This window comes from Myotis lucifugus, unplaced genomic scaffold (genome assembly GCF_000147115.1).
Source record: "Myotis lucifugus unplaced genomic scaffold, Myoluc2.0 scaffold_28, whole genome shotgun sequence".
Taxonomy (NCBI): domain Eukaryota; kingdom Metazoa; phylum Chordata; class Mammalia; order Chiroptera; family Vespertilionidae; genus Myotis; species Myotis lucifugus.
In genome coordinates, this window is record NW_005871076.1 from 8,501,195 (window position 1) to 8,522,613 (window position 21,419).

The following is a 21,419-nucleotide window of genomic DNA, read 5'->3' on the forward strand; positions in this document are numbered from 1 at the left end:
CTGGGCTTAAACTTCCTTGAAGGTAAAGGCTATATCGTGTTCACTTTTGTGGCCCAAATCCTGGCTCAGGCCAGACACATAAAGGCAGCACAACATCTGGACACAGTAGATCCCCATCTGTGCTTTCAGCAGTGTGCCCGTTCCTGTCCCTGCATGGCTGCAAGGAGAACCTTTTGCATTTATAGGTTGTCGGAAATGCATCAGACATTGTATATAGTACATTTCAAAGGTGGGTTTGAATAGATTCAAAAGAAATGAAGTTATCCCTGGGTTATATCTGGGAGGAATAAGTGTGCCTGGGATACACAGGGGACTGGAGGCCTACTCCCCTTTGCAGGGGCCTCAGGGATCACCAGGCAGCAGCTCAGTGGTCTTGGAGCGGAAGGGGGCACAGAGCCTGGCCTCCCCTCCTAATCTCCTCACATGCTTGTTCCTTCCCTCTCCTCCAGCAATAATTAATACACCCCCTAACATAGAGCTCACGGAGAAGGTGAGGAAGGAGCTGGCAATGAAGAGTCAAGAGTCGACTGTTACTGGTTTTTAACTATCATTCTCGATTATCCGTGACCCCCCTGGCCAGACATAGGAAGAGTTCAAGGGTCAGCATGATGAGTCCATTTCAAGGATGCCAGGACCTGCCACCCCCTCTCAATATCACCAAGTTGCTGCCCACCTGGCAGCCTTGTTCTGACTTTGATTATTTGAGCCTTTAACTCTCCCCGAGTCTGTCCTGGACCTCCAACTCTGCCTCCCTCCTCAGCCCAACTGCATCCCTAGGCAAAGGCTGCCAGATCCCATATGTGCCCCTCTGGCCAGGGCTCTGCTCTGGCCTCTGCAGAGATAGGGCTGGTTGGGAGCAATGAGACAGGATGGTAGACGGCATGTCCCTCTTGGATGAGAGCAGGCCTTGGGCTCAGTATGGCTGCTCCCATGAGGTGACAACATGAACTGAGGGTGCTCACCTCTCAGGGCCTCTGGGTCACCCAGGATCCGGTTCAAGGTCGCAGCAGGAATCTTCTCGAAGGCCTCATTGGTGGGGGCCAAGAGTGTGAACTGGCCATCACCTTCGAGCAGGGTGTTGAGCCCCGATGCAGCCACGGCAGCCTGTGGGGAAGAGAGGGAATGGAGCGTTCCCTGAAGTCTTGGGGAATATCTGCAGACCAGAGACGCACACAGCCTCGCCAGTCCTCCCTCAGAGCCCAAGATGAAAAGGAAGGCCAAACCAAAGCTCACTTCCTACCATGGCCTCGGGGAGCTTGCCCAGCCTGAACCCCAGCCACTCTGGCCATGTCTCAGTTACTTTGTGTGCCTTCTCCCTTCCTACCTCCAGCCTGGGCCCTGCCCTTGCTTCTTTGCTTTCTGTGACTCCTATTCCTTCTTCAGGCCCTAACTAAAATGCCATTTCTCTAAGTAGTCAATGTGACATCGCCTCCCACCCCACCTCATCCTGCCGTTGCGCCCAATGAGAATGAATCTGTTACACATACCTGCACAGCTTGCTGTCCTCCTCATGTTTTAATTAGTTATTGGTAATAATTATTGTGTGAGCCCTGTGAGTGTAAGGATCAGATCACCCATTACCTACAGAGCAGCCAGAATGGCTTCCTACCCTCTCAGGATGAAGCTACACTCCTTTGCCAGGTCTGCAAGGCCTTGAAGGAGCTGCCCCTGCTGACCTGGCCATGCCCCCTCGCCTTGTGGTTACCTAGTTGTCTTTGCTCTGGCCCCACTGGCCTCCTGCTTGTCTTTATATGTTTACTTCTGCCCTCCCCTCTGCCTGCTGTGCTTTTGAAGCTGTTTTCTTTCCCTCTCTCTTTATTTATGTTTTTATTGATTTTAGAGAAGGAGAGGGAAAGAAACATCAATGTGAGAGAGAAACATCGATTGGCCTCCTCCTGCATGCACCCCAACCAGGGATCAGGGAATTGAGCCTGCAACTTGGGCATGTGACCTGACTGGGAATCAAACCGGTGTCCTTTCAGTGCACGGGATGATGCTCAACCAACTGAGCCACACCGGCCAGGTCTGAACTGCGTTTTGGATAACTGGCCGTTCTCATCCTTCAGGCCTCAACTGAGAAGTCACCTCTTCCAGAGAGACCTTTCCTGGCCATCCAGTCAAAACCAGCCTCCTCTGCTCACCACTTACTGACCACACGCTTCACACAATCTGTAGAAACCTCGTGTGCTTCTTGTCTGTCTCCCCAGAAAGGCTATACATGTCACTGAGGACAGAAATGTGTGTCTTGTTCACCTCTCTACCCTTGGCACACAGAACAATGCCTGGGAAGTAGCAGGTGCTTAACTAAGTATGTGTTTGCAGAAGGAAAAATGGGTGTTAGGAAGAAGCAAGGAAGGAATATTTGCCAAACATAAACAGTAAGAGGAGATCACTAGGTGGGGATCAATTGATGTTAATCAAAAGATGTGCCCCTCCCCCGCCAAATGTGCTTCCCTCTCGGTGGGAACATCATTCCCTTGCAGACTCCTGACCTCTGAGTGACACAGAAGGAAAGCAGGGGAAGAGCTTAGACAGCAGGGCCCGCAGGGCCCTCCAGAGCCACTTCCGGAGGCCACCCCCGTGCAGCCGGGCCTGGGGTGTTTGTTTGTGTGTGTTGGAGATCTCCAGGGGAGGAGCCACCCCACTCCCACCCCATGTCCGTTGTGGTCCGGAAGTTCTCCTTGAATCAGGGCAAAAACCCTGACGGGGCAGCCTGTGTTCACTTCCTTTGAGCAGCGTTGCCAAGAGGAACGCCTGCTCGCCACTCCAGTTGTAAGACAAATGTCTTCTGGGCAGTGGGGAAGGACAGGATTCCGTGGCCCCTTCCTGCTGGCCTGGGCTCCAAGGAAACATGGGTATGGCTGGAGCAGGGCTCCATGGTGGGGACATGTGGTCAAGAAGATCATGCAGCCTGACAGGCCATTTATTCTAGACCTACAGGTGGGAACCATCACCTGGGAGGAAGAATCCTCCCCCTCTGGAACCCCGGCAGCTCAGAGAACCCTGTGCTGCTGTGGCCACAAACCACTTGAACTTCCCGGGGGGAGTTAAGGAAAGGAAGGCTTTACAAAGGAGAAGACAGGCTGGGGGAATTGACAGCAGGCAGTTATGATGTTTCCTGTGGCCAAATTAGGGGATCTAATTAGGGGATTCTCCATGTTCATGGTGTTTAGAACTTGCTCCATGTCCCTACATGCCCATGAACATGGAGATGCCCCTGCTCCTCCCACTGCCTCTTGGAACCCTCTCCCAGGGCAGTCCCTCACCCGAAGGGTCTCGAAGGTGTCCTCGATCTCGATGATCTGCTGGATGTTGTTGCTGATGGTGGAGATGACCCTATCAATGAGGTGCACCACACCGTTGGTTGCATGGTGGTCAGCCTTCAGCAGCCGGGCACAGTTGACAGTCACGATCTGCCCAGAGAAGGAGTGAGGATGAGCAGTTAACACATCAGAGGCACAGTCTCGAAGCCCCAGGCAGGGAAGACACAGCACAGGATGGTGTTCCACAAGCTGTGGAACCAGAGGTCTGAGTAAAAGCAGGTGCAGGGGGCAGAGGGTTACCTGCAGCTACGTCACCTGTGGGACCAAACCTCAGAAACCAGACCCCGCATGGACCAGGAGTGAGCTCAGTGTGGGCACAAGGCAATCTGTGTAACAGGGATGCCCTACCCCATTGGGATAGTGGTGGATCTTGATGTCCGAGTTCTGGTACATGGAGGTGAGGGCCATGCCGTGTTTCAGCTCGTCCGTCAGGACCCGTCTGTTCACCATGTGGTAGCGAAGGGCGTTGAGCAGCTCGATGTTGACATTGCTCACCAGGGAGTCCAGCACTTCCTAGAAGGTCAGTGTGACAGTTAGGGGGCTGCAGACCCCATGTTCAAGAGATGGGTCATTGCTATCCTGGCAAAGATGCTCTGAAGCCCCAATGACCCAGGCCTCCATTCTGACAAGGACCCCTCCTCAGAGAACACTGAGGTCTGTCTGTCCAATTGGCAGCAACCTGGTGAGGTATATTTTAGCTCAAGTTCCTTGGCTTTGTCTGAGGGTTAAGAGAAAAGTTTCCTGAAATCACTACAGAAGCTTGTCCTTCATGCCCACCAGCCCACCCCTCTGGGGAGTAAGGCAGCCCCAGTAAGAGTCCCCTGGGCAGAGGAGGTCGTCTCACAGCTGATAAGGAAGCCCACGCCTCGTTGCTGGGGGCAAAGATGGTGAAGCTGCCGGGCCCTTCCATCTCGGGCCTCAGTTTCTCTGTGCGGTCCGTGTACAGCTGAGTGGTGGTCGATCCAACGACTCCCAGCGTCTCGTAAAGGTTGGAGAGTGGTAGGGCTGCAGGGGCAGAGGACAGAGGAGAGATGGGCCTGTGAGGCCACCCCCACCTGACCACACCTTCCCTGTCCATAGAGGATGCACATCTGCAGGAGTGTGTGGGCAGGCCTGCAGCCAGCCTACCGGCGGCGGTGGTGGAGGTGGTGGGGCGGGGGAGGGTGGGGTGGGGGGTTGAAGCTTGTCCCATGCTTCTTAAAATAACCCGGTCAAATGCTTCCCTACTTGAACTCAACCAATTGGTAATTTTGGATCATTTTAACCGCAGCAGAACAAAAGCAAAGCTTTAGTTCACAGACGTTAGATAATACAGGCAGGAATACCGGTACGCCAGAAATAGATATCCTAATTACAAACTAGTCTGACAGATTTATCTAGTTGTTGGAACTGGTTCCCAGAATGAAAGAACTTTGCAAGTCTTTGAGGTGCTTTGTGTATTCACAAGTAGCTTAGGAGGGCCTTCGCCTCACACAGTGAGCGTCAGCGTCATGTTCATTTTACAGCTAAGGCTGGAGGTTGAGCTGCCCTTCTGAGGCCATGCTCCTTTCCCATTCCATATTTCCCACCTGTCCTTCCACTCAGGGCAGGAACACCGGGCCCAGACCATGCCAACCACACCGCCCTCGTGATATTGGCACCAACCAAACTGTCCCCTTCCTTTTAAGTCTGTCTCACATTCTCAACTAATAAAATAGCACATATTTCAAAGCTTAAAAAAAAAATCTCTGTATTATCCCCGGTGTGTATGGAACTAAAAGGAAGGCTCTGATGAAATTCACAGGTGCCACGCAGTCCTTGGCCTCATGTAGCCATTCGTGGCACCTTTGTTGACTGTGGGAAGGCCCGCCTGGCTGCCACTCTCCTCCCTACAGAACTCCGATGGGCCAAGTTTCCACAGAGCGAGGTGGAGGTGACTTGGCGGTCCCAGCCCAGCCGGGGACCATGCCTGTCCCATCTGCTCTCTAGCAGGGCTGGTCAGAAGCGCTGACTGTGTTTAGAATCACTCCCAGCCACAGCCATCAAGGCCAGGAGCCTGAGAAGAGCACGGATAGGTCAGAACTGGAGTCTGTTCCACCCCCTTGTCGAGGGGGTCAACTCAGATAGGAAGGAACAGTAGGAAACTCAGTTTCCAGCTTCCACCTTCTGGCCCTCGTGGCGCCTAGAGGCCAGAGAGCACATGGGGGGCGGGGGGGGGAGGGCGCATGGAGGCGGGAAGACCACAGAGCTCATCCCGCTCCGACCCCCACTCAGGCTCTGCTGCCTCCATCTGCACTAACAGGCAAGGCCTGGCTTAATCACCTGCTGGGCAGCCCTTCTCTCCCGGGACCTTTTCATATCCAGGACAGCACTCGTAGCTGATGACTCTGCAATGAGACACACAAATGCAGTATTAGCAGGGCTTCCCTCCTCCTCACAGGCCAACAGTCCTCTCTCCTGGAAGAACGGCCTCCGCCAACGAGGAAGGGAAATGGCGCGTAAACATCCTGCTCGTGGAGGAACTGTTCACTGTCATGTCTGCGCCTTTCATGGGCAAGGAGCTGGTCACTCCTCCTCGGCTTTGCAGAATATTCCCAACGGCTCCGTCGCCGAAGGAAATCCACCACCTGGGAATGGTCAGGGGACCGTGGCAGCACATTCAACAGTGGGATTCGGACAACATACCAAGAGCTTATACCTCCATTGTAATTCCTGGGGACCCGGCAGTTCCTGAGAGGCCGAGGGGAGGAGCAGAAAGAGCCCTGGACCTCCCCAGGCAGCCCCGCCTCGTCTCTGGGGCTCAGTTTCCTCACCTGTGAAACTATGTGTGTTTCCTGTGATGGTCGTTGGATTAAATCTCTCATGGCTTTCTAGCTCCCCATTTAATAACCAAAAGGATATTGTTCTCAGTTTTTACAATCAAACTTTAAAACTTTAAAAATTATAAAAACAAAGCTCCTGTTATCAAGATGCTTTTAAAAATTTTTTAAATTAAAAACCAAATTATAATCAAGGAAAACATTTATATGGTTTCAAATGGAAAATGTGCAAAGTGTTCCCCACCCTGATCCCTCGACAATCCCATCAACCTTCCAGGAGGCGAGCAATATTGCCAGTTTGCAAGACTCCTTGTATGTGGAGAAACAAGACTGGCAGTATCCAGTTTTAAATGTTGAAATCATTTGGCAGAGAAACTTAAAACTTTCTAACTCAGACCAGTCCATCTTGGAATATTTACGTCCTTCCTGAGGTCTGAAACAGAGCTTCAGCTAACCCGGTATTCTGGGGAAGCCCCAAGAATTTCAAATATCATTGCAAGGAAGTCGCTGTTCTAAAAGCCTACACCTGAAAGACTTGCTTCACATCAAATCCCCAAGTGCTGCCTAAGGCCACCCCTGCACTGGCAGTGTGGGCACAGCCCCTCCTGGGCAGTCTGGAACTAGAGGCAAACAGCCATGTCCTGCCCCTCCCTTGGGGACAGTAGAGGACTCAGACTGGATTTTCCACAGAACAGCTCACCACTCTCTCAGGGGCTGTTTTATGACATCAGCAGAAGAGAAGCAGGCAGATCGGAAAGAAACAGGGCTTGCAGTGGGGGCCGGCGTTTTCAATGAGCCCATACATTCTGCTCTGATTAATCCACTGGAGTCATCTCAGGGAAGCCCTGGTGAGTCATGTTCATCTGTTATCCAAGGTGGTGTTCCAGAGACGGACTGGCTAGGATTCTCAGGCTGCTGGGGAGCTATAGGCGTCATTGGCCAGAAATGCTCCCTGCCACCCCCCAGGGTACGGCTGAGGTAACAAGCCATGCACTTTCTTCTTTGTCCTGTTCTCTCCATCTTCCCACCTTTCTCCTCTCCCTTTTCTCTGGCCCTCCTCCCATCCTGTTCCTTTCTAATCTGTCATCCCTATACTTATAAGGCTAACCAGGCTGGTGGTCTCACGACAGCTTGATCGATCTACAATTTTATCTTTAAAACCTAAAGTAAAATTTGATTAATACTCAATCTCTCAAAGACAGTGTGGTGTAATAGAATAGGTACAAGAATTAGAAGACTTGTGTGATCCATCAGTAACTAGCAAGATGACACCAAAAGTCCATTCTCTCTCAGTTTCAGTTTCCTGATCTATAAAATGGGATGAAGTTAAACTGGATGATCTCTAAGTTTCCTCACAATTTCACGTTCACAATTCTAGTCAATGGGATTATTTCCAGGGGGAAGAGGAACTCTATTTCAAAGAAGGAGAGTGCCAGCTTCTCCCAGCTAACCCTAGGGAGAGCTCCAAGCCTTGAGCCCACAGGACCAGGGGACACCCATGCATGGGATCCCCGGCTTTCTGTGATAAATACCAGGGTTCTCTTCTGGGGTATGGGGTTAGGGTTAGGCCAAGTCCCCCCAAATTTAGTTCCTTCCAAAAGTGCCTGGGTAACATTCCATGAAGTTGGAAAAGCACAACTGGAGAATGAGTCTTCTCCTCAAAGCCTTCCTTATTTCTGGGACCCTTGTACACACTCCATGCCTTGGAGCCCAGCCACGCTGGCCCTGGTGAGCCATGTGACTCACCAATGACTCTTCTTCTAGGGTGTTAGCACCTGAGTTCCATCCCAAAAAACCACAAGAGAGCTCAACAGCTCAGGTGACTTCATCAGGAATTCACTGAGGACAAAAGAAAACCAACTCCCCAGTGGGTCCTGTGGCCAAGTGTGTGTGCGGGTGGGGAAAATGGTGAGAACAACAGGAGATACGGGGCTGGGGAGGAGGGACGGATCTAAGCTGAAAAGTCTCAGCGTGCAGAAGGATAGATGGAATCAGAAAGCTGCAAGGACTCTGAGGCACAAAGGGGTTTCCCAAGATCACAGCTAGGGAGCGGCATCTACGACTCTCCTCAAATTGCATCAAATCCAATTCCTTTCCCATTGCTCTTGACAATGCACATATTTGGGGGAAAGCTGACTGATTTGGAAAGTTTGACACTGAGAGGATACAGGTTTCTCTCCAATGTGGTCAGAGCTAACCCTTGTGCCCATCCAGATGGGCCTTTTGCACCCATGTTCCCCAGCAGCCAGGTGTGGGTGGCACACTACCCCCAGCAGGGGCTCAGTCCCCTAGCTGAAGGCTTTTTCCTGGTTCTCTACCAGGAAGCTTTCTCCTAACCCTCTCACCCTGCTGACCTCTCCCTCCCGGCCCTCCTGCTACCCAGTCTGGCATCCAGGCACATTCTAGGTGAGCAGGTGTCAGCTGTGCCTCTCAGCCTGAGCCTGGCAGCCCTGTGGGTTGAGATCTGCCACAGCTGGCAGTTTCCCTGCCCCCAGCTGCCCTAACAATACCAGCTCTCCTCAGAACCTGTCTGCTTGGCCCAGAGGAGCAGAGAACAGCTGGAAACTGAAGACTGAGAAGACGGTCCATTGAGACAATGTTGACCAAATCTTTCAGGACAAGCAGTCTCTGTTTTCTGCCCTGGAGAGAATACACATGCTGTGGGGAGATGGGGCTGGGGGCACCCACAGGGGCCTGGGCCTGATGCCATCTCTCTAGGATGAAGGCAGCAAAGGATGGAGACCACAGGGAGCCCCCATCATCTATGTCTCCCTAGTTCATGGGCTTCCCTGTGTAGAGAGGACCAATTTGTTGGTCTTTGAATTGAACCTCATCAGCAAAAGGCTCCTCGCTCTCCTTGGTCTGACACAGTACAATAAGTAAAAACCTTAGGTCAGAAAAGGCAGCAGACACTAATTTTTTTGTTCCAGCTTCCCTGGTCAGAAAAACAATTTGAGGAAGAAAGTGAGGGAAGGTGTCTGATTTAAAAGAGCAATTGGGGAGGGTAAAAAGGTAGTGTCAATCCAAGATCTAAGAACAGAGATGCTTTGTTAGGGAAGCTCTCCTTCAGCCCCCTCCAAAATGTTTACTATGATTGGATTAAGAAAGAATTATTGGTGTTTCTCTCCCTAAATAATCTCCCAAAAAGTTAATGCAATAAGTTAAAACAATCACTCTCTCCCAAGTATGCTTCATGCCGTTGGCTGTCTGCCGTGGCTGTAAATTCCCTAGAGATGAACTAGCCCCTGGATGTAGGTGGAGCAAGGAACGGAGCCTGAGAGCCGGTTTCCTGTGACAGAAGGTAAACCATTCAGTGTGTCATGATTTCCAAGAGGAATCCCAGAGCAAACACAGACCAACATTGTCTAGACATCCAACATGCCCTGCAGCCGGGCTGCCTGGAGTGGTGCACTTCTGCACTGCCGGCCTGGAAAACTCAGCTGGCTTTCTTGAGCCTCCCAGAAGAAAATCAAAATGTTGAGCCCGCTGGTGGAAAAGGGCTTGTTTTAACCTACGGTCCATCCCCAAAGACCTCTCACCACTACTCCATTCACCAGGGTGTAGCTTGGTTAGTGATGAGACTGTCTTCAGAAAATGTAGCTGTTTTCTTGTGGGAATCTGTGTGTTTTGTGAGGCCATTTTGGGGGCTCCTGGATGCTGAGCGTGTCTCCTCAGTTCCCATGCCCTTCATCATCTCACCAGAAATGTTGGGGAGGCCCCCTGTAGCAGGGGATCAGAATGATACCGGACTGGGGGTGAGCAACTAGGAGAAGGTTGGTGACTCTGGGCCAAATGGCCTCTGCTGACCCTGAGAAGGCCTTCTCCCTGGGGCCCAAAGTCACAAGTTTTGGGGCTGTAGAGAGAAATCTGGGGCAGTTCACCCAGGCCCTTTAGGGCTGCTCACTCTGGGATCACTGACATTCACCACTAGCCTTAATTCTCCCTGGGCAGGGAAGTAGACAGCAGACCTCCCCACCTACTAGCAGGTGACTTTGAGCAGGCCCCTTAGGCTTTCTGAGCCTCAGTCTCCCTATACTGATCTGATAGGGCAATTGTGAGAACTGAATGAGCTTACATAGGAAAGTCTCTTAACAGAGACTTGATATTAACTAAGTGCTCAGTTGTTGAGCTTCTTCTAAAAAACTCCAGGTATACACTTTAAAATTGAAGTTAGATTAATAACTTCATTGAAAGTAATGTCCTATATGAGACCACTGATGAAATCACATTGTAATAAATCTCTCATAACACATCTATGTGGCTCAATAGATAGTGCCTGTATTAGTTTCTCATTGTTGCTGTAACAAATTATCACAATTTCAGTAGCTTATAAAAACACAAATTTATTATCTTACAGCTCTGGATGTTAAAGTCAGAAACTGGCCTTATGAGGCTAAAATCAAAGGCTGTATTCCTTCTAGAGCAGTGGTTCTCAACCGTCCTAATGTCGCGACCCTTTAATACAGTTCCTCATGTTGTGGTGACCCCCAACCATAAAATTATTTTCATTGCTACTTCATAACTGCAATTTTGCTACTGTTATGAATCGTAATGTAAATATCTGATATGCAGGATATATTTTCATTGTTACAAAATGAACATAATTAAAGCATAGTGATTAATCACAAAACAATATGTAATTATATATGTGTTTTCCGATGGTCTTAGGCGACTCCTGTGAAAGGGTCGTTCGATCCCCAAAGAGGTCGCGACCCACAGGTTGAGAACCGCTGTTCTAGAGGCTCTAGGGAAGAATCCATCCCTTATCTTTTCCAGCTTCTGGAGGCCACCTGCATTTCTTGGCTTGTGGCCACATCACTCCAACTTCAGTTTGCATTGTCACATGTCCTTCTCTGACTCTGACCCTCTTGCCTCCCTCTTGTAAGGACCCTTACATTGGACTCATCTGATAATCCTGGATTATCTCCCGGTCTCATGACGCTTAAATTAATCATATCTGCAAAGTTTCTTTTTCCTTGTAAGGGAACATGTTCACAGGTTCAGAGATTAGGACATCTGTAGGGGGTCATTACTCTGCCCACCACAGGGCCATTCCCCAGATGGTACATGGATTCACAAAAATACTCAACAGAACAAAATTCCATGTCAGCTAAGCTGCCTCCTAGGAGTTTGCAGAATGGTAGGACCTCCAGGAAGCCCTGCCAAACAGAGGTGTTTGGTGTACAACAACTCCTGGTGTTGGGTGTACAACAAATCTCAGCTATTTTGGAGCAGATTTCCCATGGGTCCCAGCTGGCTGGACAGGGAATATGAATTAGGGAAGGAGGTGCTGGTGTGCGTCTGGGGACAGCCTGGCTTCCCTAGATAGCTTCTCACCATCTTTTTCTTTTTCATGGTGTGACCAAGGTTGTGGGACACAGGAAAGGGAGACCAAGGAGGGCTCTTCTTCAACTTCACTGTAACGTCTCTGTCTGCCCCACCAGAATGAGAGCTACTGGAAACAGCCCTGCCGGCTGATGAAAGCGTAACCACACACTGGCTGGCTTTGTAAGAGACACATTTCTTAGCTTTACAGAAGTATTAATATTTCAGCCCCTGGGCAAAGCACTGCTTGCTACTAGAGAAAGGGAAGTGTCCTGCCAGCTCATCTTGGCTCTGGAGGAGGGCTTTTGTGCTCGTGAGATGTGTTGCTTGTGAAACAACTTCAAGACTTTTGGAACGGACAGCTGCCACTCCAACCTGCCAGCTCCCGCTGGCCTCCCGGTGCCACGGTTATGATGTCTGAGCTCCTGCAATGACTAGTACAGTCTCATGATGTCAACTCTGACTTGGCTGCTAACTAGGCCTCCCTCTCGCTGGGGTTTGCACAAAGGAGTCCTGTCGAGAGACAGGGAGGCTTCCTGACCACAATTTCCTGCACCACCGCTCAAGCTGCTGCATGTAAAAATTTTATGGTTGCCGATCAGACTGGAGCCTAAAATCAGAGTGGGATGCCGTCTCCCTCATAACTCTCTTTGTCTGGTTAGTTATTGTATTACTCTGGTGCTCTTTAGAGTCTGAAATAAAAGCTAACTTAAATTTCCAAGTAATAAAATTCACTCAAGTTACTAAATAGAGGCCCACTGGTAACTGCTTCCTGTAATAAAATCCGTATGCTGGCTTGACAAACAGCACCAAAGACTCTGGTTCTTCTCTTTTAGGAAATGCAGAAAAGTTATTGTCTGGGAACGATGTCATGTCCCCTGAGACGCGTGCTAAGTGTGGCCAGGGCCCTCCCTCCCTCCATGGAGGTGGCTCCAGGTTCCCTGGGTCTCTGTGTGACACTACCAAGTCTTCACAAACCCCCCCTACCCTCCCCTCCCACCCCTGTGCTTGGTGTCGTTTGTCTGCTTTCAAGTTCTCCTTGGTCTTGGGCCTCTGGGTGACCTGGGCTGTCTCCTTCCCTATAACACTTTACACCCTTTCACCCCAATATACACTTCTTGCTTCAGCCTCCTCCCTGGGGTCCTGCTGAGAAAGTTCCCACTGCCCAAATTTGCCCCCCACTGAGACAGGCCTCTGTCCAACCACCCTCATACTCCCCATTTACCAGTCTGGCCCTCACCCACATCAATGTGCTTAGGGACCCATTTCACCAGGATGACATCAACTCCAGCCAGCACAGCTCTCTCCCCTTCCCTTCCTGACCACCCCTGGCACTAAATTCCTGGGGATCACACGGCAGCTCTGGCCTGGGCCTCGGTCCTGGGCACACCAGGGAACGGTGAGGCTGATCTTTCTCAGCTCTCTTGGGGACAACGGAGATAAGTTCAACTGCTTCCCCTGTCCCTCCCTGGGTTCTCTGGACCTCTCCCAACTCAGCTCCACTTTCCTGACGAGCACATAGTGTTCCAGGAAGGGACCCTCTTGCCCCAGATCATCGTTTTATATCAACTCATGTTGTTCTATCCCCATTCCCTCTTTTGAAGCTGCCTAAGCAACAGCCACACTGAAAAGTCAAAAGTGCATATTGTCCCATCTGGTTTTGTACGGCCAGGCTGATGGCTGGGCCTGGCACTGGGCTCTGCTTGACTCCACTGTATACCTTGTTTTCTGCACCCACACCCTACACACCTCTTCCCTTTCCCAGCGCCCGGGATGCCCTGCCCTCACTGCCGTGAGGTGACTGCACCATCACATGGCCACACTCAAAGCCTAACCTGCCCGGAGAGGAAGACTGGGTCACCAGGACACTGGCCAGCACACCACTGTGCCGCCTGTGCCTGTCCTGGCACACAGATGGAGAAGGACGCAGGTACAAGGGCCAGGGAGCCAAGGCAACTCACCATCAACAGCAGTGCCAGCCTGGGAACTGCCGGGGAACATTATCGGTCTTCTCTTAACTGTTCAGGCAAATGCCTCAGCACAGGGCCCCCTGAAATACCAGGGCCGATGCCGCCCTGCTGCCAGCTTGACATCACATTCCCATTTTTAGGGAAACTGGTACTGACACAAAGGTAGAGCTCTTTGAAACCCAGACTCTGACATGCAGAAGAGCTGTTTGCTTGGTACAGATCCTCTGGCCACCTTCCAAGAAGCAATTATATGGGGCTTGGCTTGGAGTTGAGTAATTAACTGTTTATTTAAGCAGATAAGTACGCACATGGGAAAAATCAGAGTACTAAAGGTTTTCTTTTTTTTTTTTTTAACTTGAGCACCATGAAAGGATGTGTGGTCCATAATTTGCATAATCTCTTTTGTCCATAGCAGAAGAATTATCCCTGGGTGTTTGCTCACTGAACCCCAAAGGTGTGTCCTCGTAGCTCACTCAACCCTCAGCTTTGAAGCTGGGCTTGGTCAGGTGGGAGCCTGCTGTCCCAGACCTGCCCTTGACAGGCTGCCAGGGGGCTGCTGGCTTCTCCCCAGCTCTGCCGTGGTCCCTAACACCCTTGATTCATACTAGGTTGGACTAGCATAATAAGGATCACAGTTGGGATATTCATTTCCATTTTAAAGGAAGAGCATTTTCCCTTCCTTCAGTTGGTTATGAAACTGAAGGAGATATCTGCTCAAAAGCAATGTCACAGACAATACTTTAAAAAAAAATCCACCATGGGAAGGTGTTCAAGAGAGTAGCTTAGAGTCTCATAATCCTTCTCTTATGCAGACAAGAGGAGGGTCAGGCCCTCCCAAGTGGCTCAGGAGGTTTCACACAGCACATCTTCCTGTCTGCAGGAGAGAGCCAGCTTTGAGATCTGTTGACAGTTGGCGCCAACACAGATTAGGTTTCCATGAAATTCTGTTAGAACATGCACGCCGCCTCGTTCCCACCAGGCAGCAGGTGGCTGGGTGCATGCGCCTCCCTGCATGCTGACAGAGGCACCAACAAGCCCCGCTGTAACCACATGGGTCCACACCCCACTGGCACTCTCACTTCTGTTTGTGTGGCCTAGATTTGCAAGTTCTAAGGGTAATAAGAATAGCAGGGAGCCTCTCACATGCATTATTCCATTCAATCCTCCTGTAATCACATAAGGTCTTCCTATTGTTATTTCCATTTCACAGGCGAGGTAACTGAGGGCTCCAAGGTAAAGCAACTTGCCCAGGGAAGCGGCAAAGCCAGGGTTTGAACTAGGGAGTCTGAGCCTATATTCTTAAAGTGCCATGCTGACTCATAATTGCACATTTCTAGGCTCTTTAAGTCTTTCTGGGGTGTTTACCTCAGAGCAGGAGTGGTACATAAATCCACCACAGGCTGGCGGCCTCTCCATAACGATAATATTTGTATCATCGAGTGAGGATTAAAAAACTCACACGCACACACATACATGTTTCTTGTAATCTCAGATCAGCCCTGAAAATGTATCCAAGTCTTGTCAGGAGCCTTAAAAATGCAAAACAAAACTGGCCAGCTTACTAAAACTGCCACTCCCAAGCACATGGCTCCCTGGCACGTTTGCACACGCATCTTCCAGGCTCCCTAGGCAGCCTGCCCTTTCAGAAGGCCGGCCCAGGTCTGAGGGGACCTGCAGCTGGCGGACACAAAGCCCAGCCTCCTTGGTGGCTGGTGGTCTTGGGAGGTTACAGATACTCACGTTGATTTGCCACAGATTTTCCTCTGGTACCACTGCTTGCAGTTGGTGAAGTACTTTTTGTTGGTGCCGATGAGCTTCTGCACAGCACACACGTTGGGGCTGCGAAGAAAGCAGCAGCGTTAGCAAGACGGTCAGCGTGTCCACCCGCCTCCATGTCCTTCCCACCCCGTGGGCCCTCCTGGCTCATGTGAACATCCCAGATGTGGAGCAGATACAGTCATTTCAGTCTTGGTACCAGACGGTGGCGTGGGGCAGACGTAGATCCTCCTGACCTAGATTTCCGTCAGCTTCCTAGAAGTTTCCCTCCAAATTAAAAATTGCCAAAGTGTATCGTGCGTGGACAGAACTTCCTCGTGTATCTTTCTTTGACACGGACATTTGGCAAATGGAAGTAAAAGCATCCTAAATGTTTTCAGATGGCATGTTACCGATTGAGATAACTAGCTAAGTAAAAGCTGTGTGTTTGCTAAGTAAATAAAGCAACTTCCTGAGAGGCCCCCAGCCTTTCTCTGCATCTCCACCCACATTGACCTGTGCTCTCACCTGTCACCCCAGTGCACCGGGCGGCCCTGGTCCGGGTCCCTGCACCTCCCAGGCAGCTCCACACACATACTCTGCGTCCCGAGGCCAGCTGCCTGGTTCCCAAACACAATCTAGCCAAGTGCCACCCTGGAAACTAGAGGGCACAGCTGGCTGCTGTCAGAACCTTGGCAAGAGACGCTCCCCCACTGAACTCTGTCATTCATACTTGGGCCCCAGCTCCAGTCTCACTTCCCCCAGAAAGCCTTCTGCCGGTGTCCCAGGTGACACTCTTCTACCGCTGACCTGGGACACAGCCCTTGTTTGACCCGGGGCACCAAGCAGAACCCTATAACTGAGCAGCATGTGTATGTCTCCTCTCTTCAACTACCTTCCAAAGAACCTTAAGGGCAGGAGCTCTGCCTCATTCTTTCTTTTATGGTCTAGATCAGTGGTTCTCAACCTTCTGGCCCTTTAAATACAGTTCCTCATGTTGTGACCCAACCATAAAATTATTTTCGTTGCTACTTCATAACTGTAATGTTGCTACTGTTATGAATCGTAATGTAAATATCTGATATGCAGGATGGTCTTAGGCGAACCCTGTGAAAGGATCGTTCGACCGCCAAAGGGGTCACTACCCACTGGTTGAGAACCGCTGGTCTAGATGGAGCCTAGGGCCAGGCCAGGGTGAAAGAGCAGCTTGGAATGAACTTGAATGAACAGAATGAAAATACAGTGGAACCTTGTTTCTTGAACTTAATTTGTTCCGAAAGGTTGTTTGTGAAACGATTTGTTCAAAAACAGAATCATTTTTTCCCATCAGAAATAATGTAAATGGAATTAATCCGTTCCAGACCTTCAAATGATTCCCTGTTTTAACCTTTCTTATAGACATGTCGAATGTACTGTTTAATTTATTGAACCACCCCCTACTAGCCTTAAAGGAATTTTTCTGCCTCAGAAATGCTATAACTGATTTTCATTTATCCAAGTAACAAGTTTTTCTACCTATTCCATTGCCTGTGATTGTTGTTTTGTGAGCACTTTCACACCCTTAGCAACATTAGCACTCCTGAGGCCTCTTTATGTTTTAAAATTGTGCTAACCATCCATTTCACCAGCAACAAAAGCATTCTCTCCTTTGTTTGTGCCTGAGAGACGCTTTTTGTCATGCTGATGTATCAGCAATGAAAGGGCTGTCAGGTGGAAAACTGAAGTTTTGGTGGACAACAGAGGCATTTTTTGTCTGTGAACAACTTGGTGGAGAACAGAATTGTTCGAGATGGGAAACACCCAAGAACCAGGTTTGACTGTACTGCTCCCAGAGCCATCCAGTTCAGAAGGATCCCCGGAAACTCTGAGGAAAAGTCATGAGCAAATGGGGTTCTGCTGAGAAGCCTTCTTTCCCAGAGCAATGGGGTTCTGGTTTTGTGTATTTTATTCTAGCATCTCAAGTCCTGACCCAAACCATGCGCAGGCCATGTGGTAGCAGGGCCTTCATGAGGCTCCTGGGCAAAGAGGCAGATGTGGTGACCACTGGGAGGGGGGGTCTTCCTGCCCTGGAGGCAGGCAGTTCATCTAGCTGAATCACAAGTCAGAGGAAAGCCAAGCAAAGAGGCTGCGGGCCTTCCCATAACCTCTGTGCCCACAGAAGGTCGGGTATCATTCTTTCATATCAATTCCCCTGTTACTTTAAAATGCAATCGATAGGCATCATTGGACGTGCATGGTATTTTTTAGGAAGGCATTGATGAGAACATGGTCAGTTCTCAGATACCCACTGCTGGTTATTGGGCCGCCCTTTATTTCTCCACCCAAGTGGCTGTCACCTCTTGTCCAGGTTGTGGTTCAGGAGGCAAAGGTGAGTAAGCCAAGGAGGCACAGTGAATATTACTGAGTCGCTGTAAGAACCTGAGGGCCAGAGAAGGTAAGGCTGGAGAGGAAACCACAGGCTCGCAGGGAGGAGGGCCCATGTTCCCTTAGGCCTAGCTGTTTTGGCCCAATGCCCGCAGCTCCCAGAGGATTCTAACAAGAAGCCACCTTGCTTCTGCTTGCTGTCTAGGACTCACAGGTTACAGCATTCCCCAAATAACCCCTGGAGAGTTCCTGCTGGCCACACTCCAGCGCTAGGTTTACGAACTCAGAAGTTCTTCTATCTGACCAAGCAGGAAACAATTACTGTCGAATTCCCTGCAACTTTCCGTAGGCGTTTGGCAAATCTTCATTGAGTCTCCTGTGGATGTGGCTCTAACATTCCTCTGAGTGAGTTTCCACCGCTGCTGCCTTCTGAGACAGGAGCAGAGGCTGGGGGTTGCTGTGACACCATCCTCCCCCCACATCAGGGTGAGAGGGGTGGGCTGTGCACATAGGAAATTGATGCTGAAATTTAACCAAAATGGGCAAGCCATTTCTGGACCTTAGCCTCAAGCACAGCAGCTCTGCTGTGTTCAACTTGGACTTGAAAATCCAGGGCTTTAGGAAATTCAGTCCAGTTTTGGTTGGTGATATTTGGAAGTATGATTGCATTTTTTACTTCTCTTTCAGTAACTTTTCCTTCCCTATAGCAACACAGACCCAGCTGGGAGTAGAGACCACGTCATAGTCACTGCTCTCCCAACAGCTTTCTGTGTTTGGACTAAGTCATTCCACCTCACTAAGCTGCAGTTTCTCCATCTGTAAAATGGGAACACGAACAGTAGGTGTAATTTTGGTGATGGGTAATACAGGGCAGTGCACCAGCAAGGCACCCTCGTTATTTTTTTCTTTCACATCTTGGAGCACACTGTAGTTCCTTAAGACAGCAAAGAGATTTTTCTTCCCTTTTCACTTTGAATAAAGGTTATCCATTTTACACAGGCAAACAGCCCTGTGGTATTTCCAGGGACAGTTAGATCAGAGTAAAGGCAAGTGCGCCTGCAAGCATTTTGTCACAGTACCTGCCTGTGCATCCAGACTTTACTGGGGGCGGGGGTGTTCATGTGCCTTCTTAGACCATTCTGCCCATCACAGATCACTACAGGCCTTTCCAACTGCTGGGCAAGAAGCTAATCAAGAGGATTAGCCTGGCCCTGGCTGGGTGGCTTAGTTAGTTGGAGCACTGTCCCATACACTGAAAGGTGGCAGGTACGATTCCCAGCCAGGGCACATACCCAAGTTGTGGGTTCAGTCCCCATCACGGCATATGTGGGAGGCAACCTGATCAATCAATTCAATCAATGTTTCTCTCTCTCTCTCTCTCTCTCTCTCTCTCTCTCTCTCCCCCCCCCCCCCATTCCTCCCCTTCCCTCCCTTCCACTCTCTCTAAAAATCAATGGGAAAAAAAAAATCCTGGATGAAAATTAACCAAAAACAACAACAACAACAAAACAAACAAACAAAACCCAGGATTAGCCTGCAGGGGTATTGGGGGTGGGGAGGTGAAGAGGAAGTTCCTCTAATATCTGAAATTCATAATAAAGAGCATTTGCATTAAAAAATACCCTGTTTTCTGGCTGGTTAGTGTCTCTTCTGTACTCTGAAGGGAAGGTTTGCTATGCAGATGGTTCTTGGTGGAACTCTATCAACACCTTTGGGGAAGTTTCGCTGTGGTGTGCACAGACACCATTCTAGGTGACAGTGCCCCAGGGTCTATTATAGGGGTCTTCTCCTTAGCGGCTAAGACACAGAGGAACACAAACCTCCCAGGCAGATACCATAGCACCCTTCATTTGCAAGGAAGGCAGAGGGACAAAGGTGAGCTGGGCAGAGACAATGAAAATGCCAGTTGCTCACATTTTGACTTCTATGGCTTACATCCCCCTCATCTTTCTGACCTGCCCCTTCATCCTTTTGTACCAGCCTAAGTGAAAGGTGCTTCTGCCTCTTCCAGAAAGACCCCAGGCCACCCTGGTGCTCTCCTCTTTCTGCGAGGGTATTGAGGCTGTGGCCTGGCCTGACTTGATTTCACTCAGCAGCGTGGCCAGGCTCACTCCCAGCAGCCTCCCTCCCTGCAGCCCTGGGCGCCTGAAAGGCCAAGTAAGTGCCTAAGGCCACAGGCAGAGGTAACCAGGAAGCGACACCCAGCCCAGAGCAGCCCTGGGTGGGAGCCAAGGCTTTGCAAAGTCCTGTGAAGTCAACTCTAATCTCCCCCAGCAGTGCGTTTTGATCTGACTACAGATCCCCCCGGCACTTCACATGGAGGTCTGGTCACTACCTGGGTGCGGATGGCTGGACCCAGAGCCATTTGGGCCACGACACAATGACTCTATCCACACATGGTTTTGCCTAGCTGTGAAAAAGGAGTTGGTGCAACCAGGCAGGCTGGAAGGTGTGGCAAAGCCCTGCAGTGTGTGAGCTGGATGGTCTCGTTTGGGAATATTGCCCACCTCTGCCTGGGTTTGCCAAGGCCTTTACCAGGCCAGACCCTCTACCTTCTTAAAACAATGTCTTCTTATGCAGCTGTGCCCCTAAGGAACATCTGCAATGACAATGTCCCAAATTTGCAAACTTGGCTATTATTTAAAGAGAGATTCCAATCCTGACTCTAGTGTACACTGCAGGGGACCATGGGAAGTGGTGGTCCCCTCTGGACTCAGTTTCCCCATCTGTACAATGTGTGTCAGGCCATGGAATTCTCCTGCTCACCTCGCAGGGGAGGAGATGCCACACTGCCTCTACTGCCCTGGCTGTGCCCAGAGAGCGCTGTCAGATGCCAGGTGAGCAGGAACCTGGGGGGCGTGGATGCTACCAGCCTGTGTGGCCCCAGTGTCACCTGTGGAGGTGCTGGCCAAGGTCCCGACTGGACGGGAATAAGTGTACTGTTGGGTACACGCTTTGCCCTGGCCAGCTTCCCACGATGATTCTGGGCACGGCTGCCAACCCCGCTTTTCTCCTGTTCGCTGGGAGCAGAAGCTAAAAGCCAGGGTTGGGCGTCTCATGCTCTTGCCTGAGTCTGGGGTCGCTGGTCAGCTCTTCCACCCGCTTCCTCGGCTGGGCTTTCCCTCTACCGTCCCCTCCCTCTCCCCACTTCACGCAGGGCTGGTCCCTCAGAGGGAGCGCCCCACGTGAATGGCTTTGTCCCCGCGTCCCCAGCCCGTCCCGCCGCCCCAGCGGGCGGCCGGCTTACCCGTGCTGCCGGCCCCGGAGCCGGCTGTGCTGCAGCACCAGCTGGTAGGGCGACTTGGCGGGGCCTGCCTGCGTGGCGGCGGGACCCAGGGCCAGCGCCAGGGCGAGGGGCAGCAGCCGCACGAGGAGCGCCATGGAGCTAGACGAGTGCTGGCCGGGTGGTGAGAGCGCCTCGCCCCGGTCCCGCTAATAAGCCGGCGGCGAGGGGCGGGAGGCCGGGCGGGTGGGTGGAGGCGGGAACCCCGGTGCCTCCCCGCCCCGCCCCGCCCCCTGCCCGCGGGCCAGGGCTGTGAGGCTCCGCTCACTTTCCGGGCGGCCAGCCCTCCCTCCGTCCCTCCACCCCCACCCCCCCAACCTGCTAACTGGCACCCAGGCTACAGGTCTTGGAAGAGGCTGGAGTGAGGGGTAGCTGTGCCCCAGGCTCTCCGCACACCTCCCTCCCTTCTGGAGCCCGCAGGACCTGACCTCAAAGGGCCTTCATGGTCTTGAGGCTACAAAACATTGCCCCAAGTGGGGAGACAGGCCACAGAGCCCCACAAAACGCCCCCCAGCAGACTAGCCTCTGCATTCCAGGAGCACCCCTCTCTCCCAGGCTTGCTAATCGAAAGACAGATAAGGAATGAAGCCCAAAGAATGTG

General features: G+C 51.1%; 1 protein-coding gene across 1 annotated transcript in view; it reads right to left on the reverse strand.

The window, feature by feature from the left end:
* The window catches only part of TGFBI (transforming growth factor beta induced), a 32,763-nt gene extending 11,806 nt beyond the window's left edge, over positions 1-20,957 (reverse strand). The window contains exons 1-7 of the mRNA XM_006086559.3: positions 20,783-20,957; positions 15,157-15,255; positions 5,625-5,689; positions 4,168-4,328; positions 3,672-3,836; positions 3,267-3,413; positions 963-1,104 (exon numbers count right to left, since the gene is read on the reverse strand). Coding sequence (XP_006086621.1) covers positions 963-1,104; positions 3,267-3,413; positions 3,672-3,836; positions 4,168-4,328; positions 5,625-5,689; positions 15,157-15,255; positions 20,783-20,916 — 913 coding nt within the window. The 5' untranslated portion in view covers positions 20,917-20,957. The remainder of the gene's footprint in view (positions 1-962; positions 1,105-3,266; positions 3,414-3,671; positions 3,837-4,167; positions 4,329-5,624; positions 5,690-15,156; positions 15,256-20,782) is intronic.
* Between the last annotated feature and the right edge of the window lie 462 nt (positions 20,958-21,419).